The 13,329-nt window shown below is 44.2% G+C and overlaps 1 protein-coding gene across 4 annotated transcripts in view; it reads left to right on the forward strand.

Annotated features, from left to right (window-relative positions):
- Positions 1-13,329, forward strand: part of pard3aa (par-3 family cell polarity regulator alpha, a) — a 354,935-nt gene that overhangs the window by 335,831 nt on the left and 5,775 nt on the right. For all 4 annotated transcript variants that reach the window (XM_079361704.1, XM_079361705.1, XM_079361706.1 and 1 more), the window contains one exon: positions 4,668-4,788. In XM_079361704.1, the coding sequence (XP_079217830.1) occupies positions 4,668-4,788 (121 nt within the window). The remainder of the gene's footprint in view (positions 1-4,667; positions 4,789-13,329) is intronic.

A 13,329-nucleotide genomic window follows, 5' to 3' on the forward strand; every position in this document is an offset into this window, starting at 1 on the left:
GCCTGCAGCTGTCACTTACCAGGCTAGTGGGAGATGATGAGGGGGACAGAAGGGAATTCATGACCTATCCCTGTATCCGCAGAGGAGGATTGAGGCATTCAGAGAATAAACATATGGGTAAAAGAAAAAGAAAGACGAAAGGAGGCAAATAAAGTGTTGTTTTTTTGTTTGTTCTTTTTAATGAAAATGGGAATCTATAATATGGAGAGGGAAAAGAATGCAGGTTAAGGGCGATATGGTTCAAATGCTTTGGTTTGATTGCAAGAATCACGGTATGCTGGACGATATATGCTGATTTCCTCTGAAGGCTCCAAAAAATTTTTTTTATCTCCATCCCTCTCCCCTTCAAAAATGACCAGCGGAAATGCAGATCTAATCTTTTTCTATCATTGCGGTGGGTCCCAAAGGCTGTCCATCTCCTCAAAAATGCCTCATCTTTCTGTCTGTGAAATAAATGAAAGTCCACAGGGCGATGGAATAAAGATGAGGCGAGCCTTTGACTTGATGCAAGATTGCCAACGGGGCCAAACTTAAGAAGCTGCCCTGTCATCTGCTTTGTGGAGATACTGGGGCTGGAGCGAGAAACCAGATAATCTGATAGAATTTCAATCAACAGTGATCAGATAAGATATAACAGACTGTCTGATTTTAAAGTCACACTGAAGCCTCAACAGTTCAGCCTTTTTCCTCCCTACATGGAAGAAGAGCAAGTCTGCGACACCTCTCAGAACTCCCGTCAAACTTCTCCTGAAACGCTATCCCCGGGATTACCACACTTGCCTGCTCTCATTCTGATTGGCTGGGACTAGCCCCTGACCTTAGGTACGCTCATATGACCCATGCTACACTCTCGGTGATTGGATTACTCCTTTATTGGCCGGCGGCGGTGTTTATAGGGCAAGCGGAAACTCAGCGCAGCTTTGATCCACAAACAGAAGCAAACAGGGACTGGGCCAGAGTTTGCATCCTCAGCCTAAGTCTTGTGGTGTGTGAGCCATCTGCCAAATCCTCCTGGATCAAAGGATGACTATTACACAGACAGGCATCCACATACCCCCAACTGCAGCTTTTGAGGGCTCATGACCCCTGTCAACAGGTTAGCTTAAAAAACACAGGTGGGATGGGGGTCACACATGCGTACTCAAGCACATGGACATTTTGGCTGCTACTAAGAAACAGCAGCCACAGATGTTTTTGTTGAATGTATTGATGCTCTATTGTGTTGAAAAAGATCAATTTAATCACAGAGTTATCCTCAAAAACAAGCTCAAAATGCTAAGGCTTTTTTTTTCTACTACAACTAGTTTTTGTAATCCTTTTTAATGAGGAGCAGTCGAAACAGCAGGAGGAGAAAGAGATCAGAAGAGGGTCGGTTGTTCTCAGATGAGTTGTATTACTATTTGAATACTTTGTTGTTTGACCTGACTGGGCATGCATATGAATTCACACCTTTGCCAGTAAGCCTTCAGAATAAGCTTTCAGCCCGGCTATAAATACAGCAGCGGTGTGACTTTCCTCAGTACAAGTGTCTGTAAAGTGAGGAGAAGACAGACAGGGAAGGTGAGAGGGTGCGTGTCGGCCTCTTTGTGTCTCTGTCGACATCGATGTGATGCAGTCCATGTTGCTGTGGGTCGGTTCGAGCCACACGGCTGACCTGAGAGGCTGACATTTCACTCTGTGAACGTCGATGAATTTTAAGCCAGATCTCATTATACAGCAGAGAATAAAGATGCTGGCTGGGAAAATGCAGTGGCATATGGATACTTTATCTCCCCCCATGTTTTTTAATTACCTCACGGACGGCATCCAATTTTTCCATTGACTCACATTTAAAAGTGGGCTTTTGGAGAAACAGCAGCGCTGGGACGAAGCCCTGCGAGCTCAAATGATCATGATGCAGACAGCCAGCCTGCCGGCACCCCTGAGTACACTTGCACAACCTGTGACCTTTTTCCCTTATGCACAAACACATGGCTCAGAGCGAGCTGATGAGCAACTCTCATTCATATTCAGTCATACCCGTTCTTTGCTGGCTCGGGTGAAACATTTATCCTAATTGGCGATGGTCTGCTGACGTAAATTGCCAACAGTTTTTTTTTCTCCCCCATCTCTTCCTCGCAGCTCTTGTTCTGCACGACCATCATAGACGTCGATGTATTCACACTGGGATTTATATGCAGGGACACCTGATGCATCTGTAACACTTAAGCTGACTAATTACACATCGAAGTTGCCGCACGTTAGGGAGCTCTCAGGCACCGCGGCTGAATCCATCTTCTTTATGTATGGGAACAGGCCGGCTGCTGCTCCTACACTGCTATTGAGCAGCTTCTGGGCCCTCTCGGGTTTGATTCCTGTTCTTCCTCATTGCTTAGTTTTCAAATCTGCTTTTTTTCTTACCATATGAATTTATTTACACAGAAGAATTCCACGGAGAGCTTTCCAAGAATCCCATCAACTCTGTACCCCCCCTGCTGAGTAAAGGACCATGCGGAGAAGCCCCTGCAGATAATCTAGATATTGCACAGTCCTCCTTTGAACTGCCATGACAAATTCACCCCTCGTTAAATCTCACCCCCCGCTCCCGGCCTCTACGCACTGCAATTTCCATTTGTAGCGCTTTGAAAAATATATCGAAGTGCCTCGCTGGTAGTGCTTTAATTTGCTGGAGATCTTGTCTTTGTTGATCTTCTCCCATTCCATTGGCCAGCACTTCATCTACCACTACTGGAGAAGAAATGCACTGATATACACGCCGACCACCTCTCTTAGATTGATGCTTTGGGTGAGACGAGGGCAATAGGTCCTAATGTGAACAAAGTGTATATGGACTCAAGCAGCATGCTTTATAGCCTGGGTTGTGGCCCTTTTTCAGTCTCTCCAGCTGCTCCCTCTGGCTCCTCTTGCCCGCTCAGTGGTGCATGTTGGAGATGCTGATGCAAGCACTGACCCTGCCTGGAAGGTCAAAGGGAAAAATTTACGATGCTGTTTGTCTCGAGTCAGCTTGGTCGTCTCTTCGACCAGGTACAGGGATGAATCCAACTGCATGCATTAGACTTCAGAGATGTTGGTCAGGTCTGTTTACATCTGTCCCTATTCTGCTAACCCTCACCATGACCTTTTTTTTTTTTTAAGGAAAGATGATTCCTAATTCCTAATTCCAACAATCAGGAAAGTTGACAGTTGCAGCACCGCAGACGTGTTTTGAGTTCATGCGGTGTAAGAGTTCACACGGTGTAACCAAGGACACTTCCTATTTTGGGCGTGGCGTTGTTTCTGACTACCTAACACCAGGGGTCAAACAGGAAGACGAGGAGTCCTGCGTCTCTAAGCCTCTTTAGTGCCATCATGAATTTGTATGCATAATTATGTTGTTTATAGGAGGCTGCCATTAAGTAATTTAATTTTGTAACATCCCATGGGCTATTACAGCAATATGATGCAAATATAACAGCAACATTGATTTTATAATGAACAGTAATAGAATGACTTCATCATCAGCCCACACCCTAAAAGCATAAGCTTACTCACACCCCAACAAGCCACTTAATTGCCCACATCCACATAAAACGCAGAATGTACGCTGCTGCTCGCCCACTCACATACAGCCAAAGGGATCAAATGGAGTATAACTAATACAATTGATTTTGATCAGGCAGTACGAATAACACAATGACCGCGTCTCGCCAAGTGCTTCTCAGGGGCATGCACCGAGATCCGCTCATCCTTTATGAGCTCCTATTTACTGTGCTTTTAATGGCGCTTGATTGGCAGCATGTCCGAGCGCCCATTATCATCCGAAGGATGTGCTCATTCTAATCTGCAATTATTGGCATAATTGCGGCCAGGATCCTCCGGGCCCAAATAAGCAATCACTTCCACCGCTGTGGTGCCACCTGTAAGTGCTCGTCAGGAGGACGCACACAATGACAGGGCGACGGGGCAGAGCTCTCTTTATCCCTCTCCCTTCTCTCACATGCTTTTGATTAACCTCTTTCCCTCTTTTAACTCAGAAAAATCCCCTCGAAGCGCTCCTAACTTTATCTCCCTTCCCTCACCCTATCAATCCCACTCCTTACATCCCCAAGCTCCCGTCCCCTCCCAGCACAAATTCCTAACCTTTGGTCACTTTCTTCCCTGTGGTATGCATAAACTCAGGCCTATTATCCAGCCGGTTGTCTCATCATAATTATGTGTTTTGTCATGTGCTGCCTCTGTAGCTGGTGATAAAAGGAGAGCCTGATTAAGCTGAGGAAAGGCTATTGATTCCTATTGACAGCCCCCTCAAAGCCCCTTAATGAAGGAGATGTAAATGAGGGTTTTCCACAGTGTTTAATGACTGCGTACCATAAAAGGCCAACGTTCTCCTGCGGTCTAAAAGGGACATGCTTCATTCACAATGGTGCACGAGGGACACTTTCAGCTATAGAGATGTTCAGGAGCAAAGACTGGAGAGAGGGAGGGTGAGAAGAAGAAAAAACACACAAAGAGATGTCAGTCAGGTATGTAAAAGAACGACGCTACTGTCAGATGAAGGGAATCCTATCACAACTTAAAGGAGTGTAACAATGGTCAAGTGAATTATTCAGATGTGAACAAGCATCAGCATGCTAGGCAGAGTTGTGTTCAGGGTGTTGAACTATCTCTCCTCCTCTGTTTCTCTCCAGCAGTCAGATGGCTCCCAGTAACCACGACCGGATACAGCGGCTGAGGCACGAGTTCCAGCAGGCCAGGCAGGAGGACGAGCCGGAGGACCATCAACACGCCTACAGCTTAGACCAGTCCTGGGTGAGTGCCAGATAGCAGCTGTGCTCCATCAGAGTGACACTGCACAGAAAACATCCAAATACCTGACACTCAGAGCTCTTAGAGCGATTCTGCCTGATGCACCACCGGACACTCAGCTTATCTCCACACCCACTGGCTGTCTCATGGATTTCTTTCACTCAATAATTTCAATTCTCACTGAACTTGATTCAACCTTTATTTCTTTGACATGGCCACCCTATAACACACACACACACACACACACACACACACACACACACACACACAACAAATAAGGAATTGTTTCCCCGTATAGAGCAAACGCATTACTGGCGTTTCATCTGTACAGAAAACAGCATGTGCTGACGTGTGTCGACTCCGTGTGTTTGTCGAACATGCTTCCATGGTAAACATGGAGATGTTTACGTGCTGTGATGTGTAAAGCTACGTAAATTCCAATGTTTTCAGAGCTCCTATATTTAGCAACATGTTCGGACACGGCTTCACATGACACCACATTTGACAGATGATTGACTGATTTGCACAGTTTGCAGTCATGAACATGTTTAACCTTTTAAAACAAGAGCAGGTTTAGACCCAACACTGACCCACCGTTAGCAAAAACACTTGGCTGTATTTAGCACCTGGAGCAGAACCAGACTCCCGTTCAACAGTCATCTGCTGAGACTGTTATCCTGCAGAAACAAAGACAAACACAGAAACAACAACAAGACAGGTTTATGGCTGCAATTAGCGTGTGTGACGATTTAGCAACCTGTGAAAAATTAAGGAAATTCAGATAAAATAATTTCTTTCAACTGATGTTGGTGAAGCAAAGAGAAACCTGGGAATAGAAAACACTGAGCATAAACCCACTGTCACTCCCAGAGAAGCTCTTTATGGTTATAAATATCTGCAGACTGTAATCAGAGGAATACATTTCTGCGTCTAAGGATTAACGGAAATAACAATCTTTCTCATAAAATGAATAATAATTGATAAAACACAGCATGAAGCCTGGCACGACATCAAGTCGCAGTGGTTCCATGTCTTGCTTCATCCGTCCTGACGCGTTCATGTCTCTGGATTGTCGGTGTTGTACGACTGCCAAACTGTCTGAATCGTGCCGATAAAACTTATGGCTTCAGTCCCAAGTTCTGCCAAATTTCTTTGACTAATTTCTCGTTCCCAGGTCCAACCTTTGACCTGGAACTGATTTCAAATTAGTCGTCTCTGTCTGTGTCGTTCCTGTGTTTTTTAAACATGAGACACTGATGGAGAGGACTTAGAGGGAAAGTAACAGGGACAGAAATTAAAGACAATGAGTCACACTGTTCAATTTAATTTTCATTGCACTTGATTAAAGGGATTTATATATTAAAATTTGAAATTAAAATGTTTTTTTAAGCAGGTCTCCTCTTCCATGATTGATCTGAACCAACAATGGGGATTTACTCTTATAATTGGAATGAAAATGTAATCAAGTTAATGCCTTTGTTAATTCAGTCCAACTTGAACTCAATAGTCTTTCCTGCTGTGCAAAGACTGAAAGTAAAGAAATGTTTTATTTCATTTTTACACACACACACACACACACACACACACATACACTTCACTTTTACGATAAACCAAACAATAATCCAGACAAACTCAAGCGAGACCTTGTCAGGTGCACATACTTTAAATATCGATGGAGGCTCAGTGGTAGAGTCGGTCATCTCTTGACTGGAAGGTCTGGGTTCGATCCCCAGCTCCTGCAGCCACATGTCTGATGTGTTCTTGGGAAAACACTTAACCCCAGAGTTGCTCCCGCTGCTTTGTCGGTTGCGTATGAATGTGTATGAATGGGATCAGTTTCTTCTGATGTTCTCTTGACACAGCATTCAGTGTGTGAATGTGTCGGTGTGATCTGCGGTGTAAAAGCACTTTGAGTGGTCAGAAGACTAGAAAAGAAAAATACAAGCTCAAGTCCATTCCCCAGTTTATGAAGCCTGAGTGGCGTCAGCCATCAGTTCCTGCAGGGAGTCACATCGATGGCCTAACGACAGGCTGAGAGCTGAGGCGGGTTTTAAGCCCCCTGACGAACTGTTAAATCATACCCGCCTGTCAATCAGGTCAGCTATGCGCCATATTTTAAATAACTTTTAACTTAACCAAATCCAAAAATTCACCCCTGTACAGTTTGTGCTTTGGCACATGAGCTAACCAGACCAATATTGGGTTTTTTTTAACCAGGCTGTAAACATGTTAACTTCTGCTGTAAAAACAGCTTTTATCAATGTGACTTCTGGTGCTTCTACAGCCAGCCCCAAGTGGCCACTCGAGGAACTGCAGGATTGTGCACTTTCACATCCTCGTTTTTTTTAACACTGGAGGTTGCTGCTTGGTCAGCTGTCATATAGTTGTATATTTTTTCAGTGTAATGACTTGAGACAGATGCAGCTCTTTGTCCTCTGACTTTCATGACATGGAGAAGAAAAAAAAAGAAGGCTAATTCTAAAAGCCCAGCAGAGCTATTTTCTAAATTATGGGTCACGATGTCAGACCTTGAGTGTTGAAATATGTGCATCCCATTTTCTGGAGAATTATCGGTGTCATTTTGTCAGTTCAGTGGGTTTGGAGCGGAGCTTTGATGTGGCAGGATGCTTGGGCTGCTCCTATTGTCTGAAGGAGTTTGGTTTAGACACAACAGCAATACTTCTTACACAGGAAAATAGACTTTATGTACTCTGGATTTCCTTCAGTGTTAGTCCTACTCGTGCTTTGAAAATAGACATAACTCTCCAATAGTTCCTCAATCACTCTCTCTCTCCCCTCAGAATGAGACGTTAACGGTTTGTTCAGCAGAAAGCTCCGTCTTTCTCTCTGAGCCTCTGAGCTCCTAATTGCTTGTGATTGTTGACATTGTCGAGCGTACTCGCACTATTCCACTGGTAATAAGATATAGGGCCAGCCCTTGTGTATTGAAGTCTATTTTATTAGTCCTCTTTTATGTTATTTCAGTCTTGCTAACATGGATTCACAATGGCAGTGCTTGTTAGGGAATGACACAGGCCGTGTAATGTTTTGACACTGATTAGAGGAACTCCAGGGAAATCATGTCTTGGTGTCAGCCAAAGCAGAATGTATATGGCTGTATTTGATGCGAAAGGCGCAAGCATTTAAATTCATTATTAAAAAAACACACAAAGGAAACGTCTCTCTCTCTCTCTCTCACTCTCTCTCTCTTTCTCTCTCTCTCTCTCTCTCTCTCTCTCTCTCTCTCTCTCTCTCTCTCTCTCTCTCTCTCTCTCTCTCTCTCTCTCTCTCTCTCTCTCTCTCTCTCTCTCTCTCTCTCTCTCTCTCTCTCTCTCTCTCTCTCTCTCTCTCTCTCTCTCTCTCTCTCTCTCTCTCTCTGCTTGTCTCTTACTGTCTTTTTCGCTCCACACCTCAGCAGGAAAAATCAAAAAATAAGCACCGGACACTTTCCACTATTGTCTCATGATATCGTCGCCTCATCAGAGACACAGAAGCATCTGTCACTTTAAAAGACAAAGGACTTGAAAAATACACTCGAGCACCATCTTTTCTCCAAGTTAGTGCCTCACACATGTATTTAGTTCAAATCCATGCACATTTGTTGTTGCTGTTGCTCTACATCTTTTTGCACATCATCTTTGTACTTTAGTGTTTATTTCTTTTTTTACACTTTTGTAATGTTTATTTATTATTTATTATTATTCCCTTTGTCCAGTGCATACAGGTAAAATAGACAATAAAGAAGACTGATAAAAATATGAGATGGCCTTCAGATGTTGTGAATAGAAAAACACTTTCAGAATAAACATGCAGAGGCAAGGCCAGGACAACAAACCCTAACCCTGTCCATAACATCCTTATTTTTAGACTTATAATTGGAGCTGAAAATGCGACAGAACATTTTTTTTATAGATTGTTTTAAGTATACGTGGAGGTATGAGAGAAACAAAGACCGTCATAAGGAAATCATTTTGACCCGTCCGATAAAAACACAACCTGCTGGTTGTACAGAAACTGAACCGTGGATCTCTCTCGGTGGCGTTGCTAAATTGTGTCCACATGGATGAAAGTGAAGCCTCTGTGACCTTCACTTTTCTCTGAATCCAAACACTCAGTAAATGTAGGCAGAGTAAAGCAAGTGGCTGCAGAAGGCAGTTATACGCACACCACATTAAAGACTACAGCACGGCTCTTTGATGCACGTTGTTCCTGAGTACTCAAGGTCACATCGTAATGGCTCCCACACAGACTCACAAGCCAGAACAGGAGCAGCCTCTACATCTAAACACATGGCTCAGATGTAATATTCAGACTGTATCTTATATAAAACTACCAGCTTGATAGTCAGATCCAGAACATTTGCATGGTACTTCATGTCCTTTATGTAGCGATGGATCGATCTCCATCATCATCATCAGCAGGTGACCATGCATCACGTTTCCACGCTCGCTTCAAGATCCAATGTGCCTCTCATGTTCACGTTTCACGACGTCTGTCTGTAAAACCTGGAGAGGAGCTTTGCATGATTCGAGGCTCAACTGATGTTGTCAGTAAAAACCTTCATTTCAGTCTCTTTAAAGGCCCCCCTTCCGCACGTGCCCACTGTCTTCTGATTGGCCAGCTCTCTTAAAGCCTTCAAGGGCATAACACTGCAGGGCTGCCAGGGGAGGGCTGCTCTCCACTGCTGGACGCCTATGTGAGAGGTTTTAGCAGCTTACCCGGAGGCTCCTGAAATCCTCTGTTTCATATCAGGAAACTATGGCAGGATTTGCAGAATAATCCATTTTGCGCCCCCTGCAGACTTATCCTGGGACTACTCCAACGTGTATGTAGCTAATTTACATACTTAAGTCCTTTTCTTGGGATTGCTGGTCAGTTTAAAAGTGTAACAGTGTGCTTTGAATTGCTCAAATTCCTTTTACTTCGAACATACTTTTTGAAAATCTTTTTGGGGTTAAAAAAAAAAACATTGCACAAGAAAATGATGATAATATCAAAGGGGAGCATCTGGAGCAGTTTGAGTCGGGAGACTTTCCCTCTGTGCTTTTAACCCTGGCGTGTCTCTGGGGTGTCAGAGTCTGAGTCTGTGTATGTCCTCAGAGATCACCTGTAATGACAACGCTGAGGTCAGTCCCTGCACCGCTCCAACCCCGCTTAATGGAATAATGACCCGGACACGAGAAGCCCCGTCTATCGTGGAGCAGCAAAAGCCAACACACACAATTACAGCTGGCATGTTTTTTCTCCCTCCCTCCCTGCTCGTCTGTGAGAGGGGATTTCCAGATGTTCATCATAAAGCTCGATGTATTTTCCGAAGAGTTGCCTTTTTCTCTCCCCATCTCTGTCTGCGGCAATAAAATCAATTTGTGCTGTTGGGTTGGAGCGTCGGTGAGCGTGACCACACAGAGGAGCGTGAGCGCCATGCTGGTACCTTGGATCAAACACACAAACGGCAGCTTGTAAACTCCTTATTTATGTGAATTCTTTTGATTTTATTATCGCTCTATCTCCAGCTACCAGGATACATGTGTCTACGAGCATCTGTTGTGTTTATGCAAACTGGGGATACTCTAAATCTGGGGCTTTCATGTTGGTGGGTGTGCAGCTAAATGTTTCCGAAGGAACCATGTGAAAAATATGCCACTATTTTAGTGGCTGTTATTCTGAAGCTCACGATTAAAAGTTCAGACGAGAAAGCTGCGATGTATATGTGTTTCAAATACACGGGCCGGAGACGCCCATCAAACAGTCCTGGTGTTGTTCCTATAGACCAAAGCTGCAAGGAATTATGGGTATGTTTGTTAGTCGAACTCACAGGATGTTGACCGTGCACAAAAAGCCAGCCAGTGGTTAGAGAGTGAGACACAATCGAGCGTCAGGATATCCTGTTTCATGAGAGAGGGACTCTGATCTTGTGCAGCGTAAAAGATGACATAAATAAGATTCATGCATCGGTTCATTTTGTGTTGTGACCATCAAACAGTGGCGTCATTCTCTGTCAGTGTGACCATTCGAACCACTTCACCTAAAACTGAGCTCAGACACATCAGAAACAGGGTTGATATCCACCTCCCGCTTTAGAGGGAATATTTCCCTGCATATGACCACTTTTAATTTCTGTACATATGTGATCAGGTGATTAGATATTTGCAATAACAAGCAGCTGAACAGCTGAACTTAATACACACTTATACTGCTGGAGTCTAAAAGTGTCCTGTAATCATTCAGCCTCACTGAGCGCGTAGCTGTGATCCATAGCATACCTTAAAAACAGCAGAAAATCCATCAGCCACGCTTGATGATATCTGTAAGATTATTATTTTTAGTCTTAGTCAAGCACGGTGCATTTCTTCTTCTTTGGTATTCTCATCATCCTCATCTTACGACCTTGATCAGAAACAACTTGAATGTATCAGTTTGTAAGATTATGATGATTTCCATCAGTCTCGTGCAACACTGAGTTTGCACAACCCGAACTAATGGTAGATGTCGAGGCTTGACGGTGAATTATAGATCATGTTGTACAATGACATGCACATGACAGGCATGGCTTACAGATCCCATGATTACAACTGTCATAAAAAAAAAACACTTGTCAACACTTGAATGGCACCGCAGAAACGTGACGATATTGAGCTTCTTTTGAGTGAAATGAAAACAACAAGTTGCCATGTGATGTCTCCAAACCGTGCGTGTTTAAAGATTAGATGGAGAACAAAAGAAGGAGAGAGCGATGATGCCTCTTTTGTGGAAACATATTTCAGCGCTATTAACCCACAAATTCATTCACATAGATATTAAAAGATTGAAAACTCAGACTCACACATGTGCTGTTTCGTTGTGCCTTGGAGTTCTCCCAAATGATGTGGAGATAAACCAAACCACCACCCGACCAAGCCTGGCCCAGAGGCCAGGAAATGGCAGACCACGCTGCTTGCCCCCAGATGGGTACTCCGCCCGTAGCTGCACAGCCCAGCGACCACAAATGGACCAGGGGCGCTTATAATAAATCGCCGGAATTGTGTTGTGTGAGGACTTAAAGAGAGAATCATTACCCTACTGGGCTTTTGTCAGTGTGCATTCTTTTTCTGTCTGCCCATTAGCAACTCAAATGACCTCCATATGTGTGTTTGTGTACGGCACAGCTGCTCTCGTCTAAACTGTTCCCTATGTGGCGAGCTACAAACATCACGAGGACTGTGGGCGGTTGGAGCCATATGTAGCGATGGCCGTCTTTAACACCTGAAAGGTCCGTGACCAGCTCTGAACTTAGAAACACGACACCTCAGCTTGTCTTGTTTTCAGCGTCTGAAGCTACACTCCATCCCAGCTGCTTTTCCTGGTCCCGGATTTTTGATAGCTGCAAATAATTTTCATAATTATGTCCCCTCCGGCTCACCGTCTGCGAATGCTCGACTGTTTAGACAGGTGTGGAATTATTTTCCCCCTCCCACCTTTGTCTGTCACACCAGCACGGAAACAAGGCAGAGATAAAAGCGTGCTGTATTGACATCATTTTTTCACATTATTGGATAAAAACGTACAGGGACGTCTCTTTGATTTGATTTCAACAAATGTCATGTTTTATACGGCATTGTATTCCAGGCCTAACATGGAATAATCTGATTCTCCTCCCCAGGATAATGCCATTACGCTGACTGATTTTCTCTCCTGGTTATTCCCCATGTTTTTCTCTTTGAATGGCGTCACCCACCTCAACCCTTCAGGTTGAAACTGAACCGCCGAGCACCTCCGGATTCCTCCCCACTTCCTCGAAAATTACATTCAAAACGTCGAGTGTGCATGACTAATTATTTTCTCACCGCCGCATTAGATCCCGGTAAAATAATTTCTCCTTTTCCCCGACTGTTCATCTGATATTTGTTTATGTGCTCTACGCTCACTGAGCCGAAGGGGAACATGTTGTTACAGCAAAAGCTGAAACATATGAGTCCTGCTCACGTCGCCCACGTGAAATATTACGTTTTAGGACTTGGATGGCTGGAGACTTATTATTGACGCTGAGTGAAATGTAATTGCGCTGTTATTGCAGCTGTCTGAGAGAAGATGGACGCGGCCAGTTTGAGAACACACAATGTTCATGACTGACGTTTCTGCTGACAGCGTTCCCATCTGCCAAGACGCACCTCGACCCTTTACACCTTCCTATACCACAGTGAAGGACACACACATACACACACACACACAACAATTAGGTTCTTCTGATTCTTTAAGCTCATCTGGAGAAGCAGATTTCCTGTCACAGATTCAACAACCAAGGTGCATGAAGAGTCAGAATCTTGATGAGGTTAAAAAGATCCAGTAACAGTTTATTATCTAATTAGACGGACGCCTTTCAGCTCGTGGCCTCCATCGGCGTCACGGTGAACTCGTCTCAGTAAAAAATGAAGGGTTTGTTTTTATTCGAGCTGAAATGTCACCACCTGCCCGCCAGCCTGCGTGATACTCATGAAACGTGACACTTGGTCAAAACACACTTGCAACACCTCCTCGGCCCGCTCCTGTTTTAATTGGCCTGTCGTG

Source organism: Symphodus melops, assembly GCF_947650265.1.
Source record: "Symphodus melops genome assembly, chromosome: 14".
In the NCBI taxonomy this organism is placed as follows: Eukaryota; Metazoa; Chordata; class Actinopteri; order Labriformes; family Labridae; genus Symphodus; species Symphodus melops.